Source organism: Dromiciops gliroides, chromosome 3 (genome assembly GCF_019393635.1).
Source record: "Dromiciops gliroides isolate mDroGli1 chromosome 3, mDroGli1.pri, whole genome shotgun sequence".
In the NCBI taxonomy this organism is placed as follows: domain Eukaryota; kingdom Metazoa; phylum Chordata; class Mammalia; order Microbiotheria; family Microbiotheriidae; genus Dromiciops; species Dromiciops gliroides.
In genome coordinates, this window is record NC_057863.1 from 202,776,410 (window position 1) to 202,801,903 (window position 25,494).

A 25,494-nucleotide genomic window follows, 5' to 3' on the forward strand; every position below is an offset into this window, starting at 1 on the left:
ACAATAACAACAACAAAAATAAATGCTAGCCATTATTATTAAAAAAAATAAAAATAGAAATAGCAAAATAATTGAAACTTTCAGCCCTTGATGGTTGTCTGAATGGAACCCAGCTCCCACATACTTACTACAGCAGAGACCTAAAAATTTCACCAAATAGTCATCAAGAAATCCAATGAGAAAATACAATAAATTGTTTCTTCCACCATGTAAGTGAAGAATCATCCAGAAACCCAAAGGTGCACAGGGCAGGCAAAAAAAAAAAAATCAGTAGCCTCACAGCATGCCCAGTGATGGGGCAGAGACACCTCTGTGTCCTTAATCAGATAGAGTAGAGGGCTCCTCAGGGAGTAGTTGTAATAAGATAGAGTCAGAACCAGATAGTTCCAGGCATTCAGGGGCTCTGTGGACTCTAGATAGTATAAAAGTTCCTGAAGAACCAGCACTCTGAACCTCAGAAATCCAGAGAAACCTAAAACTGGAATGTGGAGAGCAGTAGAGAGAGATCAAACTGTGCTACTGCCATAGACAAACATGCAGCATGGACTTGGGGTGTAGGGGTGGCAGAGTCACACTCTGGCACAATGCTTCAGTTCAGGAACTCGAGGTAAAGAGATAAATAAAACCAAGAAGATGTTAACCAATAATAAATCAAATAAAAACTAACCAAACAAAAATTGTTATAAACCTATATATGTCCAAACATTCACCTTAGGAGGAGAGAGTAATAGAAACAATTGAAAGACAAAAGGAAAGGGATGGAGGAAGGTTTTCCCACAGAGGGGAAAGAGAACTTTCATGAAATGGATGGCTTTCAAGCAAAATTCCTGGAAAAAAAAGACAAGGACTAAGTAAAAACTTTGAAATGCGAGCAAGATAGTTAGGTAGTAGAGTGGACAGAAGTTGGGAGGAACTGAGTTCAAATCTCCCCCCAGACACTTACTAGTGCTGTGACCCTGGGCAAGTCACAACTCCAATTGCCTTAAACACCAGGTACCATCTCCAGTCATCCTGATATATATCAAGCCACTGGACCCGGATGGTTCTGAGGGAGAGAGTGAGGTTGGTGACCTTGCACAGACCTCCCTCACTTAAATCCAATTTACTGAAAGTCATGACATAATACCAGTGTCATGGTTGTCTTCAAGAATGAAGGACAAACAACAACTCCCTTCCAAGGCTATATTCCAATGGCTCTGTATCCTGTATGTACTAGTTCAGTTATTTGTGGTTTCTTTTATTCAAATATAACCTCCTTAAGGATAGGGACTATTTTAGTCTTTTTAAAAAATATATATTCTCTGCATTTATCATGGTGCCAAACACATAATAAGTGGTCAACAAATCCATGCTGATTCATTGATTTAAGGCAGGAGTTTTGTGTGGTGATAGATTGCATTTTGGTAGTCCTTTAAAATAATTATACTATAAAATATATACAAGTCTTATGACACTGATGTCATGCTATGTATGACATATATTATCATCTCACTGAAATAAGATACCTTTATTTTCTTTTTCTTTTCTGCTTTTTTTTTTGGGGGGGGCAGGGCAATTGGGGTTAAGTGACTTGCCCAGGGTCACACAGCTAGTAAGTGTTAAGTGTCTGAGGCCGAATTTGAACTCAGGTCCTCCTGAATCCAGGGCCGGTGCTTTATCCACTGCACTACCTAGCTGCCCCTGATACCTTTCACTAGTTAGTAGTATAATAGTCTTTAGCTTACCAACACAGTTAAATTAAAAAAAAAAAAAAACTAGTGGAATCAAAAATGTATTGAATGAATGACACATTCAAAATATCAGAGGAGTCACACTCAAGTCCATTTCATTTTCAGTGTTGACTTAAAATTCAATTAGGCTCATTGAATATTTAGATAAATTCTATAAGAAAGGGGTATAGCATTTGAATGAACTTTTCTAGGGGATTTTCACCAGGATTTTTGATTTTACACAGCACGAATCCTCAATATGGATTTGTGTAATTGAAAAACCATTTAAAACTACTGGTTTATGGAGGGAAATGATCTTTTTCTCCAGAGTTAAGTAATAGCTAATAGAAATCTACTCTTTGGTCATTGCTTCTTATGTGCCGCATGATTAAATCCTCTGGAGCTCAAACTTTTGAACCATTCAATCACCTCACCAATGGGTGGCCTGAACTTAAAGGCTGAGGAGGCAGAGCATTCTAATTAGAGGCTTAGCCCATTAGGCCTTTTTCATTCTGGGATATTTGAGGAATCCCCTTCAGTCATTCAATAGGCTTATTTCCCTTCTTCAAGGATTCTGAGAACTTTCTTATGCAACAGAATGAAAAATTGCACTCAATGCAAAGGGATATCATATCCAGAAGAATTTATCCAATTTCCTTAATGGCGATAATTTTTATATAGATTTATTTTAAGGACTTGTAAAATTCTTGTGAGAATTTAGGCCTATGCAATCATTTAGTTTTTCTTTCTTTTTTTTTTTTTAAACTTTTTTTTTTTTTTAAGTGAGGCAATTGGGGTTAAGTGACTTGCCTAGGGTCACACAGCCAGTAAGTGTTAAGTGTCCGAGGCCAGATTTGAACTCAGGTACTCCTGACTCCAGCGCTGGTGCTCTATCCACTGCACCACCTAACTGCCCCCTTTTTCTTTCTTTTTTAAACTTTAGCAGCTCAATATAGCTAGAAAAGAGAAATTGCATGAAAAATATGGATCTGCAGTAACAACATCTTTTAAAGTATATGCGATAGTAGATATAATTTAAATTCACTCAACAATTTTTATTAGGCACTTGGGTGCCAGTACCGTGCTAAGTGCCAGGGGCAATTTATGTTTGTGTGGTTCGACTGCCTTGTACAGGGTAGGTGCTTAATAAATGTTGGTGGAATCTCTCTTCATCTCTATCTTCTGGCTTCCCTGACTTGCTTTAAGTCTAAGCTAAAATACCACCTTCTATATAAACTTTTCCTGATTCTCCTTAATGCAAGGACCTTCTATTTGTCCATTATTTCTTATTTATCTTATATATGCCATGTTTATTATTAGGTGCCAATTGTTTACCCCATAGACTGAATCCTTTCAGAGTAGGAACTCTTTGTGCCTATCTTTATATCAAAAGGTTTATCATGTTGCCTGACACATAACAGATCCTTAATAACTGCTTGTTGACTTTTATCATCCTAACTACCTATTAAATATCTATTATGTTCAAGAAACCAGTGATGTTTGATGATATTTATCATTTAGGGAGAAATATAATATACCTTTTCATAGTTTGATTATCTCTGATATTGAAATGATCACATAAACTAGGACTTAAGAATACAAATGTAGTAATTTAATTTCATGAAGGGGATGAGTTGGGATTGCTATTACAGATCATCTCATCCACCTGTTGTTTGAGCAAGACTCCCTTTTGTTCTATATCCTTGAAAAGTGGTCATTCCATTGTTAACGGCTAAAATTCTAGCTAGTCTGTCTAAAATATCTAATGAGTGGTCGCCAATAAATTATAAGCTTTAGCAAGAGTTAGACTTTTAAGCATTTATTAAGGATAATAAGAATTTGGTAAAGAGAGAAAGGCCTAGATTTCTATCTATTAAAGGGAGAGCACATTTCTAGCTCCCTTCTCCGCCAGCGTCCTCAGGAAAGAGCCCCAGAGTCAGCGCCAGTCTCTTCCTTCCTCCTCCCACTCGCTCGCGTCACTTCCTGACTCCTGGTCTTGCCCTCAAAGACCTTCCCTTCATGGGCAGAACTCTTCTACAGTAAGTATCCAGCAGGTGGCGTTATTCCAATCGTTACAGTCCCCCCTGTTGTTCCTCAAGAAACAAAATGTTTCCTTGACGGAACAGTAAAAACAATATAATAACTATTGCTAACTAATAATATATGAAGAACAATATAGAAAAGGAAGAGAGGAAAGTTTTGTCCAGAGGGGCGATTTTTTTTTTGTCCTCATGAACCGACGCTTTGACATTTGTCTTGCAAAGGGAGGGCCTCTGCAGAGAATACATGTTACAGATGGTGTATATTATAACAGAAAGAGAAAAAAAACAACAAAAACAACAAATCAAAACTGTTCATTTAAAGTCTCTGAAAGTCTTTTCTCAGATGTCCTCTAGGTGTAGTCGTGGAATGGAAGTCTTTTCAGGGGTTGATGTGTGGATGCTGGTAATCAGCCAGGAAAATTTCCTACAAAATTGAGCTTAACACAACTTTAAAATAGCTTTGTCAATAATCAAATCAAACAATGAAAGTTCTCAAAAACATGTCTAAGGGAATACAGAATCTTAGTTGTTAACACGTGAAACATACAATAAAACAAAAATTGAACCATTCTTTAAAATTACATTATTATTATAGTCCCCCCTTATGGAGAGTAATTGAGAAGACAATTGCTGCGATATTAATTTTTAAAAATAATTTTTATCTTTGTTTCATCACTTTTTGCATCATCTGCCTAATTATCCTCATGCCATTATGAGAAATTAGAAAATCTAATATAATTGGTAACAGGTGTCAAGGCCAAATTCAACACTGTTATTTATCATGACACCTGAGATAATTATGCGGGTTACCATAAAAGAACAGAGAAATGATGGGATATGAGCATTCCCACATTTGAGCAATATATACTGCCCATGCAGTATGCCAGGTCTAAAATAGGTGGATGGAATATATGTCCATGCCACCGAACATATTGGAAGAAACTGAGTCAGACTTAATCAGATGCATGGGATTGAGATGTCCATGGCATCAGGCATATAGGAGGGAGCATAGAAGCCAGGTGTAGAAGTGAGATGGGTGGGATCAATACTTCCAGCCATCTGTACAATATTGTGGGGAAAAATAAAATAAAATATTAAACCAAGAGAATCCAACCTCAACATTTGTCAAAAGCCGTTCCCTCGGCCATACCTTGACTTCGTGCATGTCTCCCCTCATGTGACAGTTCAGTGTCTGCTCTTGCATGTATTCCTCTTGTGATTGGATGGCATCTTGGCCAACTGGCATCTGATAACTCAGAATAAAGGCAATTAATGTCTAAATGATAAGTTCCCATAATCCAAGTCTCATATGGATTTAAAAATTGAGGATAATAAATGATTGCAAAAAATGTGAATACATCTTGACTCAGAACACAATATATAATTATGCAACAATTTCAAATAATACCCGTTTTTTTTTACTTAGTATACAATTACTTTTGTGAAAAATCAGAACATATTCAAATACAAGTTAAAGCACAACAGAATCTCAAAGAAAACTTTTTTTTGAAAAAAGAAAACTTTTACAATGTTCCCCTCTTTTTTTTTTTTTTTGGAATATGCTTATCAAAAATAATACTTCTAGAATCAATTTACACTTGCCATGGCAACCAGTTTGCCAAGGAAATGCTTTAAAGAGTTTGATCAAATAATCAGTTGAGAAAAAAATAACAGAAAGAAACAACTCAGAATATGGGAGCACAATACTCCTAGAATTAACATTGTATTATGAAATCAAAACCATCTTGCAATTTTTTTTAAAATTAGATAAATGAATAGAAGAAAATACACATGGAACAATAAAAAACAGTGAAATTCAAACTAAGGAAATCTAAATGAGCATGAACTTAATATTAATAAGAGTATTATAAAATATAAACTTGATCACATGAGTATAAAAAGCTTTTACAAATATTCTCCTTGTTTTACAAACTAAGTATAAGACACAATCTCAAAAGCCTGAAAATCTCTATGAAAATAAACCCATACCATTAATTTCAAAATGTATATGTAATAGCATAGAAATCCTATGTAACCTCTGAACTGATACTATCACTCTGAGTGAATTCAGAACACTTTTGATTCCGATATCTAAAATCCCCAATACTCATATCAATACCTTGCTGCTTACTTCTACATTTCTGTAAAATATGTACCCTTCCATGGCAAAAGAAGTGGAGTCTTGAACTATGGTGATGATTGTCATTCTTATTCAGCTTAAGTTTTTCTTCTTTAACCCCTCTATATTGTCTGTCAGTCTTTTCACCATACAAATGCTTTATAATATTACTAATTAAAGACAAAAGCAGGTTAGCAAAATTATGAACAAAACGGGCATATGTGGAACTTAAAGGGCTTTCTAAGGTTGTCTCAGAAGCACAGCCAGGCTGGGGAAGGGCTGAGCCTGAAGCTGCAAATGTAGTTAGAAAAAGTTGAGCATGCGCATCAGATCTCTGGACTTCCCAGGCAGGGGAAGCAATGGGCTTGGCCATGGGAGGAGTAGAGGGTGAGGTCTGGAGAGGAGGGGAGGGACCAGAGCAATTTGAATCAGACTTGATTTTGAACTCAGGCCTGGATTCCTCTTCCCCCACTTTGCCTCCAGGTGCTAGGGGATTAAAAGCTTCTAGAGGGTGGGTCATTGCCTCCAGGCATGCAAAATTAAAGCAACAATTACTGTTAGAACTGGGAAAAGCTGCGGGAATCTCTTCAGGTTTCTCTGAAAAAGCATGGTTGGGAGAGGGGGAGATATTTCCTTGTGTGAGTAAGTTGCTGGCTCTTTTAACAAAAATAAAAAGAAAAATAGAAAATCCACAAAAACAAAGCATTAACATGATCTTATCTCCCATTTGTCTGGTTAAACAGACTAAAATCAAAAATAGGGTAATTAGGGAGTTTAAAAGGTCCATTCGAAAAAATTTAAAGGAAAACACAGCCAGTACACCAGTACTTAGCAGTTAAAGGGAGAGGGAGGGGAAATTTCTTACCCAACCAGAAGATCAGAAGAAGACTGAGGGTTAGCTTTCCTCTTCGTGGTCAGCCATCTGTTAACGGCTAAAATTCTAGCTAGTCTGTCTAAAATATCTAATGAGTGGTCGCCAATAAATTATAAGCTTTAGCAAGAGTTAGACTTTTAAGCATTTATTAAGGATAATAAGAATTTGGTAAAGAGAGAAAGACCTAGATTTCTATCTATTAAAGGGAAAGCACATTTCTAGCTCCCTTCTCCGCCAGCGTCCTCAGGAAAGAGCCCCAGAGTCAGCGCCAGTCTCTTCCTTCCTCCTCCCACTCGCTCACGTCACTTCCTGACTCCTGGTCTTGCCCTCAAAGACCTTCCCTTCATGGGCAGAACTCTTCTACAGTAAGTATCCAGCAGGTGGCGTTATTCCAATCGTTACACCATCTTTGTGTGAAAATCTTTACTTAAGAGGATCTCTGTTACTTCCTGAAGTAGCCAATGCCACTTTTGCATAGCTTCATTTAATAGGAACTTCTTTTTCCTGCCACTAAATGCAAACCTGCAACTTATTTGTTCCTTATTCTCTGGGTCAAATGGAACAAGTCCAATTTCTTTTCCACATGACATTGCTGAAAATAAACACAGTTGTTCTTTCTGCCTAAATCTTTTCTTCCCAGGCTATTCAAACTCTTTTCCTTCAACTGATCCTTCTCTGACTTTGTCTTTAGGCCCAGCTATGAACTAACTCCAGTTTTTCATTTGTAAAATGTGGTACTGAGAACTGAGAGCATAAAATTTTAGTCATGGATTAAATAAGGCAAAATGCAATGAATTATCACCTTCCTAATTGTGGGCATTCCTTTCTTAATGTAGTTTGATAGTATGATTTTTGTTTTATTGCAATGCCATAGTTGTACTCATAGTATATGCATATCTATAAAATCATTTCCATAGGAACTTCTTTCTAATTATAGCCCTTTATTATACTTGAGAGTTGATTTTTAAAAATAAAGACATTTTCAGTTATCCCTACTGATTTTCATTTTATTAGATTTGACCCATAGTTGTGGGGTTTTTTTGAGGCAATTGGGGTTAAGTAACTTGTCCTGTGTCACACAGCTAGTAAGTGTTAAATGTTTGAGGTCATATTTGAACTCAGGTCCTCCTGAATTCAAGGCCAGTGCTCTATCCACTGCATCACCTAGCTGCCCCCCATAGTTTTAATCTGTTGAGATCTAGTTAAATCCTGACTGTCATCTAGATTGTTAGCTTTCTTTCAAGGCTCTGTGTCATCCTCAATTTTGACAAGATTGCCATTTATATTACTGCCTTTTGTATTGTCATTAAGATATGAGAAATTTTGTTAAAATCTTGATCAACTTCTTTTTTTATATTTCCTTGATCTACCAGTTTCCTGTGTAACCGAAAACAACAAAAGAACTAACTTTGGCATGACCTGTTCATGATAACCCCCTACTCATTCCTTTCATCATAACTTTTTTTTTCCTTTCTAAATGATCACAAATTACCCCTTAACAATATAAGTGAGAATTTTTCAAGGAATCAATACTTACTGGCTTTCAATTTTCAGGTTTCACTTACTTCGCTTTTAAAAAATGACACATTTATGCCTATTTAGTCATGTAATACCTTTCCCACTCTCCCAATACAAGTTCACCAATCACAGCTGCCAATGTATGTTAACTAGAAATAAATTCTCTTACATCCTGCTTCTTAAAATTGTATTATCAGAAAGTTGATTTTGTAAACATGTCTAATATAAACCCAGCAGAAACAATATATCAAATAACTTTTCACACACACACACACACACACACACACAGAAAGGGAGAGAGAGACAGAGACAGAGAGAGACAGAGACAGAGAGAGAGCACAATTCCTTGATTACCTTGAGAGAGGATATCCAGATTTCATTAGGATAAATGATGCTTCATAGTGAGCAAAGAAGCATCGAACATAAATCTGAATCATGCAGGGTTGCTTACAGAAACAGGAGTTTATGATGGCAATTTAGGATTAGGCAGGCTATAGACACCAGAGATTATAGAAAAGTTATTCTTAAAGAGCTTAGATTTATTGGTTAATAAAGTTTATGCAAGGAGGTGGTGGAAAGTGTTCTTCCCTTGGATAACTAGACATAAATGATTAAGTCTCTTAGAATTTGTTACGAGAACTTTGCTATCCTTTGTAATATAACAGACAACAAATCTTTATATCAAAGATACAAACCCCAATACATCCTTGAGTATTCAATAGTTTAGCTATATGTGAAACATGGAATCATTAAACATAAATTAAAGATAGCTATGCCTACAGCTGCCTAGATGTAACATTGATGTAACATCCATCAGAATACCCATAATCTCCAGACTATATGGAATAGAAAAAATATTTGGAAATTGGAGGAGGTATGTGTCCTTCATGATATTCTGTCTGCTACTGGAGTTTTCCTGAAAATAATTTCTTTCTACTATATTTATTTAATTATAAAATACAAAATATAAGTGTTCTTTGAATATTAAAATATAAAATAATAATAGCAGGACAGTGACATCCTCAGGTTGTTTCTATCTGAAATAAATCAAAAAATGAAAAAAAAGATTATTATAATAATATTGTTATTCAGTCTTTTTTTTCAGTAGTGTCTGACTCTTTGGGACATCATTTGGGGTTTTCTTGGCAAAAATACTAGAGTGGTTTGCCATTTCCTTATCCAGTTCATTTTACAGATAAGAAACTGAGGCAAACACAGCCAAGTGACTTGCCCAGGGTCACACAGCTATTGTCTGAAGCCAGATTCAAACTCAGGAAGATAAATCTTCCTGACTCCAGGCCCAGCTCTCTATACACTGCATCAATATTTCAATTTTTATTTCAATATTTATATTATATTTTTTAATTATATTTTAAAATTTCAATATTTATATTGAAAATGATGATGATGATGTCTACCTAAAAAAACATTAAATATAAAATAGGGATAAAATGATAATAGTAACACTGATAGCAATAAATTACATATGTATGATTCTTTAAAGTTTGCAAAGCACTTTGTAGTACATTTGCTGAATTAGATTATTTCTGGTTATCATTTCTATGAGAAATATATTTGCCAGAGGTATATGCTAAAAATAAATACATAAGGCCTTTCAGTCCCTACTATATTCCATTGTAAATATGAACTCATTTATAACATTATCATCATTATCAACAAGAAACATATGTTCATTGGTGGTTATGTGCTAGGTGCTATTATGAAATTTAATAAAAAATGATATTTTCAAGGATCACAGGGAATGTATTTTTCTTGTCTGTTGTTATCACTAGTGCAATAAGTTAGCAACATCTGATACAGAATTCTATTTCATTTGAACTAGTGTTAAAAAATGTTCCAGGAGTTCATAGAAACCTATAAGAATTACCGGGATTTAACAGAAATGTAGTTCCAATGTCGGGTAGAAATAAATTCTAGACTGAATTACAATGTATGATGTGTAGCTTATTTTATTTTAATATTGTATGACTCATTTTCTTTTAACATTTCTTCTTCCCCAATCCCAGCTCTAAGGGACAATAGGATTGAGTTGGTTCGAGCTACATGGCATGAATTGAGCATCAGCGTCAGTGATGTGTCTCTCTCAGATGAAGGACAATACACCTGTTCTTTATTTACTATGCCTGTCAAAACTTCCAAGGCTTTTCTCACCGTACTGGGTAAGTGCAATTGACTAAGGATACCAAAGTAATATACCAGAGAAATGAGTACTGTCATAGTTCAGACCTCACAAATCTGTAAAAATTATTTTGAGGACCATTTTCATGGATTTTTCTTTGTAAAGCTCAAACTCAGAGACCTGTCCTTTTCTTGTCTTTCATTTAATGTTGCTTCTATTTGATGGGCATCATTATTAGGGATGGATGAGATTTTGATTTACAAAATTGGTTAATAGGACTTTGCTCCTGAACAACTGCATTAAAAGCACTTGGTAAACATCTTTATTCTTGCCACATTGAAAGCAAAATTCTCTTTTTTAAAGGGCTTCCCATTTTCCTGATGTTTTCTCCTTAATTATATACTTCCCACTCATTCTCCAGATTTGTTTCTTCAGCAGAGCACATTGTCAGTTGTATTTGCAGCTTGCTGCCTCTTTTATGCTTCATTCTCTAAATGTGCTGTTTTCCCAAAGGTTAAAGTGACACAAAAAAAAGCAATCCATTCATAGAGATGCCTAGGAAATAAAGTTTCAGTGCCGAGTTCTCTCTGATTCCATGAATGTCACTTGCCCAATCAGCTGAAATTGCTACAGTTCATTGAAACACACCTGTGTACTGAACAAGTTATACGATTTTAAAGATTGATTTTTTTGTCCCTGAGCTTGTCTTCCTTTTTGGATAGATAAAGGCTGAATGTTGCATTTAAAGGGACTAATGCATGCTGTTCTTTTGGCTGGGAATATTAAAGTTAATCCAGCTAGAGAATTGGTTTTGTGCATAGGATATGAAATATGTTTCTTTTCGAGTCCCACTGAGACTATTTTATAAAAATCTTCAGAAGCTTGCCATTAAGGACAAAAAAATACCCACTAAAAATGGAGTATTTCAGGATAACAACTGCCTAAGGTTAATGTATTTTTCTGTAGAGAGCCACCTTGAGATCCCAAGAATAGATGACTGAATTCAGCTTATTAAATGGTGGTAAGACATAGATGAAAAGGCACTTTTCACTGTCAAGCCAAAAGATGGAAAGAAAGAAACATAACCAATAGCTGCTAATCAGTGTCGTTTGATATGTTTTGCTTCTTTTTAGTGTTTATTTTGTCCCCTTTACTTCCCCCAATGTATAGGAGCTTTCCCACACCTATTTTCATCTATTTAGAACATATAAGCTTCTGACAGTTTACTTTCAGAGGATGACATTTACAAAATTCTTGATGATTTCCTTAAATGTTCATTGCATATTAAAAACATGTTACATACTATCTTGTAATCACTTATTGAACATTGTTGGACATAAATTTCTGACTAATAACAATTTTGCTTTGGCAATTTAATATAAGGGCATCATGAAAGAGATGATGAATGTGTATAATTCAGAAAGAAAAGTATGACTTTATTTTGGGGGAAAACTACAGCAAGGCAGATTGGCCCTTATGTGGGTCATTCTGATAGCAGCACCTTTTTGTGAAGAATAAGGTCACTGAACTTGTAAAAGTGAATTAGTGATTAAAACGTGCATTTAGGAATGTCCCTTAAGAACCAATTTTTTCTTTAAAAAATAATTTTTATAATTTCTTCTAATAAGGAATTGTTCCTAAGTTATATCTACATTGAAGGGTTTAGTGACTTGTCCATTGTTGGTCCATCAGTAAACATTTACTAAGGGTCTTATATATGGTAGGCACTGTGCTAAGCACTGCGGATATCAAGAAAGGTCAGATCATCCCTGCTCTCAAGCTTACAATTTAATGGAGGAGACAACATGAAAACAACTATATACAAATAAGCTACATGTTGGACAAACTGGAAATAATAAACAGGGGGAAGGCACTAAAGGTAGCTGGTGCAATAGATAGAATAAAGGGTTTGGAGTCAGGAAGACCAAACACTTACTAGCTGTATGACCCTGGGGAAGTCACCTAACCTCTGTTTGTTTCAATTTCCTCAAGCATAAAATGGGGATAATAATAGAACCCACCTATTATTGTGAAGATCAAATGAGATAATATTTATAACACAGTAGGCACAGTAAATAATTGTTCCCTTGTTTCCTAGAATTAAGACAGATGGAGAAAGCCTTCCTATAGAAGAAGTGCTTTTAGGTGGAACTTCAAGGAGGCCGGGGGGAGGGGGGGAAAGGGGTTAGAAGGGAAAGAATTCCAGGTATGGAAGACAGCCAGAAAAAATGCCCAAAGTTGGGAGGTGTATCCATGGAGGAAAAATAAGGCTGGTCATGGGGGAAAGGATTTTTCTACACTGGAAAGTCCCTTAACAGGCTCACAGGCCCAGCCTTCTACTCCCCCAACTCCCAAATGTTTTCATTAAATCAGAATGGGACAAATAATGGACATATTTAAAGTACTAGGGCTTAGAAAAAAATTCCGATAAAACTTGGTCTTTTTTATAAGAGTTTTTAAATTAATAGTGATGGGATCATAGATCTTGAACTGGAAATTACCTCAGATGTTTCCTAATCTTACTTCCTCAATTTACAGATGAAACAAATGAAACCCAGGGAAGTTTGGTAACTCGTTCAGAGTCAAAATTTGAACCCCAATCCTCTGACCCCAAAGCCAGTGTTGTATGTATCATGCTCTCATTTAGATTTTTTAGAAAAAAAGAATTTAATTTACAAAACTATTATTTACTTAGCTATTTTATGCCCTTTGTAATGATAACTACTTTGAACTTAACATATTAGCATTTTTTCTGGCAGAATTAGATTTAAGATAAAATTATGTTTAAAACTACCTTAGCAACAATCCAGAATGATTTAGATCAGCTATTTAGTTCACGCATATTCTGTGACATTCATTTTATTATTCTTGATTGGGCTGTTACCCATTCATAAAATATAGAGCTAATTATGGTACATAAAACTCTTCAGTACTTTTGGCAGCTGACCTAGTTTTGCTTTGTTACTGTCAACGCTGGTCCACATCTCAGAGGAGTGAATTGACAATAGCAGATATGATTTTCTTTAACATGGTTGTTTGCTTGTTTTTCAGGTGTTCCTGAGAAGCCTCAGATTAGTGGGTTTTCATCACCAGTTATGGAAGGAGACTTGATGCAACTAACTTGCAAAACGTCTGGAAGTAAACCTGCTGCTGATATCAGATGGTTTAAAAATGATAAGAGATCAAAGGTAAGGAGAGAGAAATGCCACCACAAATACAATGAAATGTGTTTTAATTTGGAATGGAATGCTAAGAAACTGCATTTTAAATTTGTTTTTCAGAGTTTCCTTTTGTGCGTCAATCATACATTAAATGAGATTCACCTAGTATCTCAATTCAGTATGATGGGAAGTTGCACAATAGATCATGGAATCACTGTTTCCTGAAATTAAAAAAAATTAAAGTGAAATAAAATATTAGGTTCTCCATGTTTGGCAAAAAAATGAAATTTCATACACCCATGAAAATTTGGGGAGAGCTTGGGCAGATCATGTTTCTTAACAACATGCGAGAGAATGCTATAATGCCAAGATTAAATATAATTGAATTGTCCCTCATTTGTTGTTGGTCGGTCATTTCAGTCATGTCCAACTCCTTGTGACCCCTTTTGGGATTTTCTTGGCAAAGATACTGGAGTGGTTTGCCATTTCCTTCTCCTACTCCTCTTACACATGATGAAACTAAGGTAAACAGGGTTAAGTGACTTGCTCAGGGCCACACAGTAGTAAGTGTCTGATGCCAGATTTGAATTCATGAAGATGAGTCTTCTTGACTTCAGGTCCAACACTCAATCCATTGCCACCTAGCTGTCTTGTCCTTACTTTACAATAGTTATTAAAATATACACACATTAAAATATGTATATTTTTGTTTGTATTTATACACAAACATTTTTAAGTATGTTTTTATTGGGGGGATGTTACCTAAGGGTGGGTTGGGAGACAAGGAATTTCAGTCTCCAAAATTCATAAAATATGAGATTAGAGTAATATATACATTAAAACCTCATTATAAGTACTTGCTTATGCCAAGGATCAAGGTTTATTTTTTTTTCTCTAAAATGAGGGTGAAAAAATTATGTTTCTTTCCAATTATAACATCATGTTTGTAATCATTTAATATATTTAGAAATGTGAAATGAGCACTATTGTACAGCTACCACCAGGTATATATTAATTATCATTTAGGGCCAGCAGATCAACTCTTGCAATGAATGTACATTGATTGATAATTGAGACAAATACAAATACCTCATAATTATATTTTTTCCCTACAAAATGTTTTAATTAAAGCAACATATAGCATAAAGCAACAATTCTCATCTTAATTTTTTAAAAAATTTATGGTACAGGAATTTTTTAAGCCAAACATGTAGGTCAAATTAAATGTTTTAGCAAAATATCACCAATAACTGATTAACTGAATTCTGAGATTTTTTAAAGATTAACTGGGACTTCTATGATCCTCTTCTTAGAATCAGAAGACATTGAAAATATAGACACTCGGGAAATAGAGCTATGTGCTATTGCATATTGAGGAACCAGTGAGAGATATCATAACATGGTAGCCATAAGTGGCTCTACTTTGAAAAATCTCTGGGGAAAAAAAAAAACGAATTCACTTCACTACTTGCTCCTATAAATTTATCTCTGTAGGACTAGTATTTCACTTGAGTCTAATAGTAGCTTTTTGTCTGCTTTCATTATGGTAAAAATCTTTCTATGTATCCCTACCTCTTGGGTTTTGATGAAAAATAACCCAAAGAACTCAAAGTCATGCCACTGATCATTAAGTATGATTCTCCTACGATCATCAATAATCATAAAGACTGATGGCTGTCATGTTTCAGTACTATTTTGACAAGATTCCTTCAAATATCATTTAAATTGCAACACATTTAAAAAAAAAAAACATAAAAAGGGGGCAGTTAGGTGGCGTAGTGGATAGAGCACTGGCCCTGGATTCAGGAGGACCTGAGTTCAAATCCAACCTCAGACACTTTTTATCCCCTTAATTCTTTTGTATCATCACATCAAAGACAATTTATATTTATACCCTCTATATAAAGTCCTTCTCTCTCTGCCCAAATACATTTACAGTTCTTAAGAGTTATGAGTATTATCTTCCTGTGTAGGGATATAAACAGTTTAACCTAATAGGGTAACTTTTTTTCCCCTCTGTTTACCTTTTTAAACTTCTCTTGAGTCTTGTATGTTGAGATCAAATTTTCTATTCAGTTCTGGTCTTTTCACCAGGAAAGATTGAAAGTCCCCAATGTCATTAAATGTCCATCTTTTCCCCTGAAAGAAAATGCACATTTTTGCTGGGTAATAGATTCTCGGCTGCAATCCAAGCTCCTTGCTTTCCGGAATATCATATTCCAAGCCTTGCGGTCCTTTAATGTTGAAGCTGCCAGGTCCTGAGCAATCCTGACTGTGGCTCCATGATATTTAAATTGCTTCTTTCTGGCTGCTTGGAGTATTTTCTCCTTCACCTGATAATTCTGGAATTTGGCTACAATATTCCTTGGAGTTTTCCTTTTGGGGTCTCTTTCAGGAGGTGATCGGTGGATTCTTTCAATGATGATTTTATCCTCTGATTCTATGATATCAGGGCAGTTCTCCTTAATAATTTCCTGGAATATGGTGTCTAGATTCTTTTTCTGGTCATGACTTTCAGGCAGTCCAATGATTCTCAAATTGTCTCTCCTCAATCTGTTTTCCAGATCAGTTGTCTTTCCAATGAGGTATTTCACATTTTCTTCTATTTTTTCATTTTTTTTATTCTGCTTGACTGATTCTTGGTGTCTCATGGATTCCTTATCTTCCAACTGTCCCACTTTAATTTTTAAGGCATTGTTTTCTTCAGTGAGATTATGCACCTTTTTTTCCATTTGGCTAAGTGAATTTTTTAAGGTATTGTTTTCTTCAGTGAGATTATGTAGCTTTTTTTCCATTTGGCCAACTGAATTTTTTAAGGCTTTGTTTTCTTCAGCTTCCTTTTCCAAGCTGCTGATTCTTTTTCATAGTTTTTTTTGTTATGCTTTCATTTCTCTCCCCATTTTTTCTTCTACCTCTTGCAATTGATTTTTAAAATCCTTTTTGAGCTCTTCCAGGAAGGCTTTTTGTTCTTGCGACCAATTCACCTTCCCTTGTGAGGCTTCAGATGTAGACAATTTGAGGCTATTGTCCTCATCTGAGTTTGTGTTGGCTTCTTCCCTATTGATACAGAAGCTCTCAATGGAGAGGGCTCTTTTTTGCTTCTTACTCATTATTGAAGCTTATTTATTTATTCTTTAAGTTGAGGTCTGCTCTGGGGGCACCAGGGTCCCTGTTTTGGGCTTCTTGTGCAGGTGTATAGGTGCTGTGTGACCGGGCTTTTACTCTGAGGCCTTTATGGTGTGTGGAGATCCCCTGCCCTGCACTTCCTGTCTGATTGTGCTCCGCCAGCCAGGCGCCAGACCCTGGCGTCTGATCCCACCGTTCGTGGCCCTCTTGGCCGGTGCAGGTAGGTTTTTCCACTGTCCTTCTTGGCCACCAGATTTTTGAACCAGGTTCCGGGAGCCTCAGTTGTTCGGCTGTGGCCCGCAGCTCCTGCTGACTTGCCCCGACCCCCTCGGCGCTGGGTTGCTGCCCTGCGCTGGGCCTCCCTTTTGCCCGAGTCAGACCGACCTTTTCCTAAAGTCTTCTAAATTATCTCTGGTTGGAGGACTGTGTCTCTCTGTCTCTTTGCAGGTTCTGTAGTTTCAGAATCCGTCCAGAGGCTTGATTTAATGTTGGTTTTGAGGGAACAGAAGGAGAGCTCAGGCAGCTTGCTGCTTCCTCTCTGCCATCTTGGCTCCGCCCTCTGACCTCAGACACTTAACACTTACTAGCTGTGTGACCCTGGGCAAGTCACTTAATCCCAATTGCCTTGCTAAAAAAACAAAACAAAAAAACAAACAAAAAACCCCAAAAAGAATGGAAAGAAAAGAGGTTCATGGAGGTATTTTGTTTTAAAAAGCAGAGAAGAAAATAGGAGAAAGGCTAGAATGAAGCAGGACAACTTTGAAAGGTACAGATTTACCTTACCACATATCTAAAAAGAGAAGCAAGTAGTACCTAAAAGAAATTCACCATGTCATGTAGAATTTTCTTTTTGTGTTCTGCTTTGTAAATGAAAATGCTCATTTTAGTTGGTGTTTGCTAAGTTGAAAATAAAACTAAAATTAAAAAATAAATAATGTTTTAAAAATGTAATACAGTATGTGTGTGTGTGTGTGTGTGTGTGTGTATATATATATATATATATATATATATATATATATATATATATATATATATATATATTTTAGTGAGGCAATTGGGGTTAAGTGACTTGCCCAGGATCATACAGCTAGTAAGTGTTAAGTGTCTGAGGTCGGATTTGAACTCAGGTACTCCTGACTCCAGGGCCGGTGCTCTATCCACTGTGCCACCTAGATGCCCCAGTACATTATGAAAGAAAAGCCATATAGAAAACCTACTCTTTTTCCCAAAACTTATTTTTGAATCTTAGAATGTTCTAAGGTAAATATATGTGGGTTTATGTTTTTATATATACATATACATGTACACACATTTGTGGTGTAATTATTTTTGCTGAAAATATTTTATAATACAAATGATTAGTATAAGAAATTTTGCATGGAAATGGGGAATGTTTACTTTAAAAAATATACATTTCTCTATTAGCATCTTAGCCCATTCTTCTTATAGCTGGTCTGTGCTCTTGCCAAACATAAATAGATAATCCAGAAGCAAACTGAGATTTTGATATGGTAGTATTTTATTGGTAAGGATAACTCTTATTTAAATTAATCTTTACCATCTAGATATAATATTATTCTATTTTTATAACTGACTTTTAGTAACCGGTATACATAAAGAGGCAAGCTAGGTGGATAGAGTACTGAGCCTGGAGTCAGGAAGACTATTTTTTGTGAATTAAAATCTGGCCTCAGATACTTGGTAGCTGTATTACCCTGGGCAAGTCACATGTTTGCCTTAGTTTATTCATCTATAAAATAAGCTGGAGAAGGAAATGGCAAACCACTTCCATATCTTTGCCAAAAAAAACAACAAACAAACAAAAAGGGGTCACAAGAGTCAGAGGAGACTGAAAAAAAAACAATGCATAAAGAATTTCAAAGCAATTTTCAGAGTTTCATTCTTTTCTTACCTTCCCACCCCTGCAAATCTTGAGATAAGCTACTTTACCATGAATCTTTTCTCCAATATACCTGACAAGTTGTTATGTATTCTTATCATGAATACCTCTCTAGATGGGGAACTTACTACCTCATCAAGCAGCCCATTTCACTTTTCAATAGCTCTGATTCTTATGTTTTTTTGTTTCATCAGGCTCAAGTATGCTTCTTTGTAACTTCAAGTTTTGTTCCCTTCTGGTGCAAGATCACATTCTCTTTGGTGCCAAAAACAACAAATCTAATACCTCTTCCATGTTATATGTCTTTTAAGTACTTGTAAAGGGCTATCTTATCCACTTGAGGTTTCTTTTCTCCAAGACAAAAATCTCCCTAGCCTTCAATTGATCCTCATGTGACATGGACTTGAGACTTTTTTCATGTTCATTGCTGCCTTCTGCGTATTTCTCCATTATTAGTGTGCTTCCTAAACTATGGCAGTTTTCTTTACCACCCCTTCCTCTTTTGAAGTTTTAAACATACTACTGATACTTTTCTTTTTATTTAGTTATTATCCCGCTTGAAAACATGGTCTAGCCCTTGATTTATTTCAGCATCCATTTCTACTACAGAATCAAATTCCTCATTAAATTTTGATAACATTATGACTACACCTCATATTATATGGTCACCATTTATCCCAGTACTGGTGAGTTACTGCCTGTCCCATAAGGCTGTTGTCAGGGAAGTACTTTTTAAACCATAAAATGCCATGTATGTGCAGGATGCAGGCTTTTGAAGGGGGTGAACAATTATTACTAACTGCTTACTTCTGACCACTTGCCCTAAAGACCATACCACTTGTTCCACTAAATGTTTTACATTTCCTTCCATAACCCTGTTCTCTCTGGCTTTCTGTTAGCTCTCCAATGAATGTATGAATCAATAATAATTTATTAAGCTGTGACAGGTTGTCTATAGAAGCAGTTTCCAAACTAATTTGGCCACAAATATTTTGAGGCATTGGAATATATTAATGAAATTTGTAATTACTAGTGCGGATCTATGAATAAAGAATGTCTTATTGACAAAGGAGAATCAGGGAACTTCTAAAGCAAAAATGAATGAATATAAATCTATTTATCAACCAATATATTAACATTTATTCTAAAAGCATATTAATAGGATATCATTTCATATTTATATAAAGAAAAATGTCAGTAGCATTGGATTTTCCCTATGATATCTTATTTCTTTGCATGGATAATAAAGATTATTAAGGATACCACTTGGAAAATCCTATTCAGTGTTGTCAAATAGATATTTAGTTCTATAAATATTTGATTTATAATCAAACATAGACAGCATTGATGAAGATAGATTTAAAAAGCTGATGAGAACAAAACTGTTCAAATATATATTTTATTTAATTGAAAAATAGCAAGTAACACTATGAACAGGTAATAGGGTAAATATATATATAATACATAGACACACATATATATATACATATGTGTATGGATATATAGTGTATAGTTAGTGTAAGACAGAATACTAGGAATTTCATGATTAGATAAGGATATGATAAAATTTTGTGAATTGTTTTCCATTTAGTTAGAAGAAAATTTATTAATAAGTATCACATATTTTTGAGTCATGATCCTTGGTCTAAATTATTCTTTGCTTAACTAGGCATTAATTTCCTGAAACAATTAGTAGCATTTCAGAAAACCCACAATTGAGAAATGAGAGCAAGGACTGTTCTGAGTTTATACCACAGTGCCAAACACACAATGCTAGATAAATACTTGTTAGATCAAATGAAATTGAATATATGTGTGGATGTGTAGATATGTTCACATTCATGCATTATGCATTTACATATTATACATTTATATTGTATATTGAATATATGTTATATAAGCAGAATGAGGATTCAAAGATTTTTATCACAGCTCCTTTTCTATGCTGTGTGGTAGATGAAAGTATACGAAAAGACTTCCTCCTATATATAATCTCTGCCAAACTAAGGCTCAGAATCACAAAATCTCAGTCAGAAAGATTTTCAGAAGTAATGTATTCCAACCCATATCTGAGCAAGGATCCCCTACAGACAAAGGGTCATACTGATTTTGCTTGAAGACTTCTAGTGAAGGGCAATCCACTACCTCCCAAGGCAGCCAAGTCTACTTTTGGATAGTTCTAATTGTAAGGAAGTTTTTACATCAAATCTGTATCCACTTCTTTTAAATTCTACCCATCACCCCCAGTTCTGCCTTCTGAGACTAAGCAGAACAAGTCTAATGCTTATTTCACTTGACAGCCTTTCAGATATTTGAAGTTAATTATATCTTTCCTAAACCTTCTTCATGCCTTCAAGGCCAAGCTAGGGCTTGTCTCTCCTCAGTCACTCTTTCACATGGACTCCTTGAAATCATCCTCACAACATTTCATTCTTAGCATACACATTCACTCAGTCCTTTACATCTGGTCACTGATGGCCAACGTCTATTCTTACAGTTTCTCAGTTGCCAATACTATTCTATATACAAATTCCAGCTCTCTGTCTATCTTCTCTACTCCCTTCTTTAACTGCCAAAAAGGAGTCCCCTCTACCTGGTTCATGTCTAACTTGACAGCGGGCTATTGGCCATGTCTTCATGCTAAAGGCAGGCGATTGCATCTCTCCTTTCTTCCCCCCACTCCCACATATCTATCATGGTCAAACACATACAAGGTGCTTTTCCTTTCTCTCTTGGTTCCATAGTTGCCCAGCTCCTGAAAGCATTCCATTTCTAATTGTTATTTTCACATCCTCCCTCCACTTTCTTAGGGAATGAATTGTTTAGTTCTTGCTGGTCTGCATAGGAAAAGGTTCTGACAATGTATTTAAGTCTTTCCTGAATCTATGTATGTTTAATTTCTTGTTATTCATCATAGAATTCTAGATACTTCTGTGTACCAGTCCCTTTTCCCATTAGTCCCCCTATCTAATCTCTTGACTAGTCCCTGAGGACTATAATCTTGAAGAGGGGTGCTCTAAATTTAATGGTCTTGATCACTTTATTCTTCTTCTTCCTGGATGGAACAGCTCTCTGAACCTTATCCTTAGGATTAGAAAGATGTTAATCCACTCTTTCATACCCTTATAACTCATTCTGGATAGTGCAATATCTTCTCCATATTCTTGTGATCTTGGGTTCTAACTTCTGTTTTAATAGAGATGACATGAAGGGAGATAATTGGTCTCATTCATCAGAGCCTATTCCAGGGGAAAGCAATGCCTAGATCACCCATCACATCAGGGACAGAAACACTTGTATCTAATAGCTTGGAACCTGCCTCCACCAAAAAAATGTTGATCAGGGATTCCTGGAAACAAGGCCTCCATCGATTCTCAGGTGCCACAAATTCTTCTGCCTCTCCATGAATTCCCCTTTCCCAGCCTAAACAACAAAACAGTCTGTGGAATATTTTCAATATTTTGATACATGTTTTGCCAGGTCACCCCTAGTTATATGAACACCAGAGGTGGTTGCCTTCCCTGCTACATATCCTGCCCCTAGGCCTCTGGGTTCCATGCTTGATTGCTTTGCTGACGTTTTATCTGTCAAACTGGATAGGCATGTTCATCTTATCTGGCAGTTTTTCAGGCATAAATTGCTTTCCAGATGGTCTTAGAGTTTGTCATTCATCCTACACTCAAAACTGTCCTTTTTTCAGATGGCTCTCAAGTGCCCAAGTTCTTTCACCTAACTATATCAAGGACCTTTCACCATGCCTGCTGCTTAATACCCTTAATAGTATCTTGTATCCTTTAAGGATATCCCAAAATCTCATTGGATTACACTTCAAAATACTGGTCATTCCTCAATAACAGATTATACTTCTCCTTCAAAGCTAGTACCCAGTCTAATACAGCCTCTTCCAGTGGAGAAAGCTCTGGGTCTAGAGTCAGTAAGACCTAAATTCAAATCTGACATCTGACACTAGTTGTGTGAATGTGGGAAAGTCACACTTACCTCAGTTTCCTTTTTATTATAGTAACTGATTCCTAAATTGGGATAGGGGAGAAATCTGTAATTTCATTGGAACAACTCAATTCCATCTACCAATGCAAGTTGGAACCTTCTCTGAAACTAAAAGTTTTGGAGAATCATGGAGAACACTGAGCTTTCCAAGGGAAGCAATATGTGTCTGAGTTAGGATTTAAGCCAAGTTAGTTCTGCCTTAAAAGCAGAACTCTATTCACTTGGAAATATTGTATTCTACCCTAAACTCATGGTAGTAATCTGAAAATAAATAAAAGTAATGATCCCTGATTCCTGCTTTAAGATCATACTGGTAAGTGCTTAGAGTTCTAGAATTGTTCCCTTTAGTTCTTTAGTTCTATTTTCATACACATACACTGCAACCCACCCCCCCCAATTGCGCCACTACTTTCAAAGTGACAATGAGGAGCAAGAGAAGACTGGCCTCCATGGTGATAGTGATGTTACTCTCACACTAGTGTCTGTCCTCATGCTTTCTCCTCAGATGATCCAAATTCACTGTCTATGGTAAAAACTTTAAACCAATGGGGATAGCTTCAGCAATTTATTAGTTTTTCTTCATTGTGTCTCATTCTTTCAACATCCGGTTTCTTTACTTAGATTTGGATTCCCTTCAGACTCATAAGAATACTTTTTCCCCCCTAAAACACTTTCATCTTTTCAAGGAATATATTTCATTTGCTAGCTTAAGTCATTAGAGTAGAGAACTATTTCTCCTACCTTTTTACCTTTCTTTTACAGGAAGATAACCCTGAATATTTTAACAAAAAGACACACATATGTGTGTATATAAATAACTTTTTTTTTTAAAGAAACACAAAGATAAAATCACTGAAAATCATTTCTGTCTTCCCTCCTGCCTCTCTATACCTGTTAAACTCAAATTCTCAGAGTCAGAAGCACACAACGCAGAAATTGCTGTGTACATTCAAGATATATACAGTATCAATGAACTCATAAGATAGAAGGAAGGAAGGAATCAAAGGAGGGAAAGAGGAAGGAGGTGGTGAAGAGAGGAAGGAGGGGAAGAAGGAAAAGGGAGAGGGTAGTCATAAGGGAGGGAAGGAAGGGGGGAAAGAGGGGATAAATAAGCATTTATTCAGCACCTACTATGTACCAGGAACTGTGCTATCTTTTACAAATATTATCTCATTTGGTCCTTCCAACAGCCCTGTGAGGTATATGCTATTATTATCTCCATTATTATCTCCAAGTGAGGAAACTGAGGCAGACAGAGATTTGCCCTGAGACACGCAACTAATAAGTGTCCAAGCATGGATTTGAATTCAGGTCATTCTGACTATATGGCCAGCCCCGACCTAACTGGGAAGTGATTAGCAACAGAGGGAAAGAAATGAGACTGGGGGAAACCCTTCTGAAGAAAGTGGATATGAGCTGTCTCAGAGGAAGTCAGGTAGGCTAAGAAGTGGAGGTGAGTAGAGAGAAAGCAATACAGATAGACAGTCAATACAAAGGAAAACATTTGAGAGATGAAGTCCCTGATTTCTGTTTGGCCAAATTTAATGTTCAAGTAGTCTTTCTTGAGTAAGGTTTTCTATGACCTATATTTAGCTGCTTCTTCTTGTTTTAATTCCTTTGTCTAATAATGTCATTTCTTTCACTATTCTTTTCTTTAAAGCTATTTCATTTAAAATATCATTTTAACTTCATTTGTTTTAGGAATCTGAGTGTAGCTAGTTTTTAGTATCTGTGTTTTTGTTTGAGAATTGGTTATATCAGGATTTGATTGGAAATTTTGTGGAGTTGTTCTGTTCTATGTTTGTGGCTTGAGAATCCTTGGATTTATGGAGAGACAGACAAAGCAGAGACAGACAGAGCATTTATTAAGCATTTATTATGTGCCAGGCACTTTGCTAAGCAATGAAGATACAAACTTTAAAAAAAGATAAACATTTATAAAAGGAAATTTCAAAGTGAGGGGAAAGGACAAAGGATACCTATTTGAAGAGAAAAAGGAGTCCAGGAAATGAGTTGAGTTGGGAGTGAGTGGTGTGGCAGGGGCATCCTCAAGAAATGTCAGTCCTAGTCTGTAACCCCCAAATCTAAAGAGAACAAGACTTAGAGCTCATTACTATTTCTTTATTATTGACATTTTTTTTTTACTTACTCATTTTTCCAGCCTTGCTTCCTTAACCACAACTCTATAAACTTCTAGAATAAGTGGTGGGGTATGGTTTGGTCCTGATCTCTATCACTGAAGTTCACTTCACTTCATCCTCTAAGTTCTAAGCATGGTGCTTTTCTTGGAGATCAGATAATTAAGCTGAAACAGCAAGGTCAGGGAATGGTCTAATTGTTGCCTTCCCAGTAGAAGTCTAGGAGGCTCCCGATTCATATTCTATGGCATAAAAACATAGCTGAAGACTCTAGGTATCCTTGGTTAGTCCCTGTTCTACCAACTCCTTGTCCCTAAACACATAGCTGTGGCATCCAGGAATTTCCTAGTTTGCCTCTTTTGTATTTTGGAAGGCTCCTCCTGTTCCGCACCTTGGGCCAAAGTTTTCTGGCTTCCAGACATTTCTTTTTGTAAGACTGGTGTAGAAAAAGTACACATGTACTTTTTCAGTTATTACACTTTCTGCTACTCTCTTGTTTTTCCTTCCTAGGAAAGTTGTCTTTAATCTGGGATGTTTTTCCTTCCATCTTGAAGACATCTTGGGACCGTGATGTTAGGATCTAAGTGCATTGCTTCCACTATCCTTAATGGTGACAACATTTAACTATAGTAATCTTTAGAGATATTTCCCTTTTTCCTTATCTTCTTTCCATTTAAATCCTTAAAGGTCCTTGGCATGTCTTTGCTTAGGTGTGCCATTTTCTACATTTTCTTTAAACAATTTTTAACCTTCCAATGC

At 36.0% G+C, this 25,494-nt stretch overlaps 1 protein-coding gene across 1 annotated transcript in view; it reads left to right on the top strand.

Annotated features, from left to right (window-relative positions):
* The window catches only part of CADM2 (cell adhesion molecule 2), a 1,340,404-nt gene that overhangs the window by 1,127,583 nt on the left and 187,327 nt on the right, over positions 1-25,494 (top strand). Inside the window, exons 4-6 of the mRNA XM_043991897.1 lie at positions 10,290-10,442; positions 13,454-13,590; position 14,096. Of these exons, the coding sequence (XP_043847832.1) occupies positions 10,290-10,442; positions 13,454-13,590; position 14,096 (291 nt within the window). The remainder of the gene's footprint in view (positions 1-10,289; positions 10,443-13,453; positions 13,591-14,095; positions 14,097-25,494) is intronic.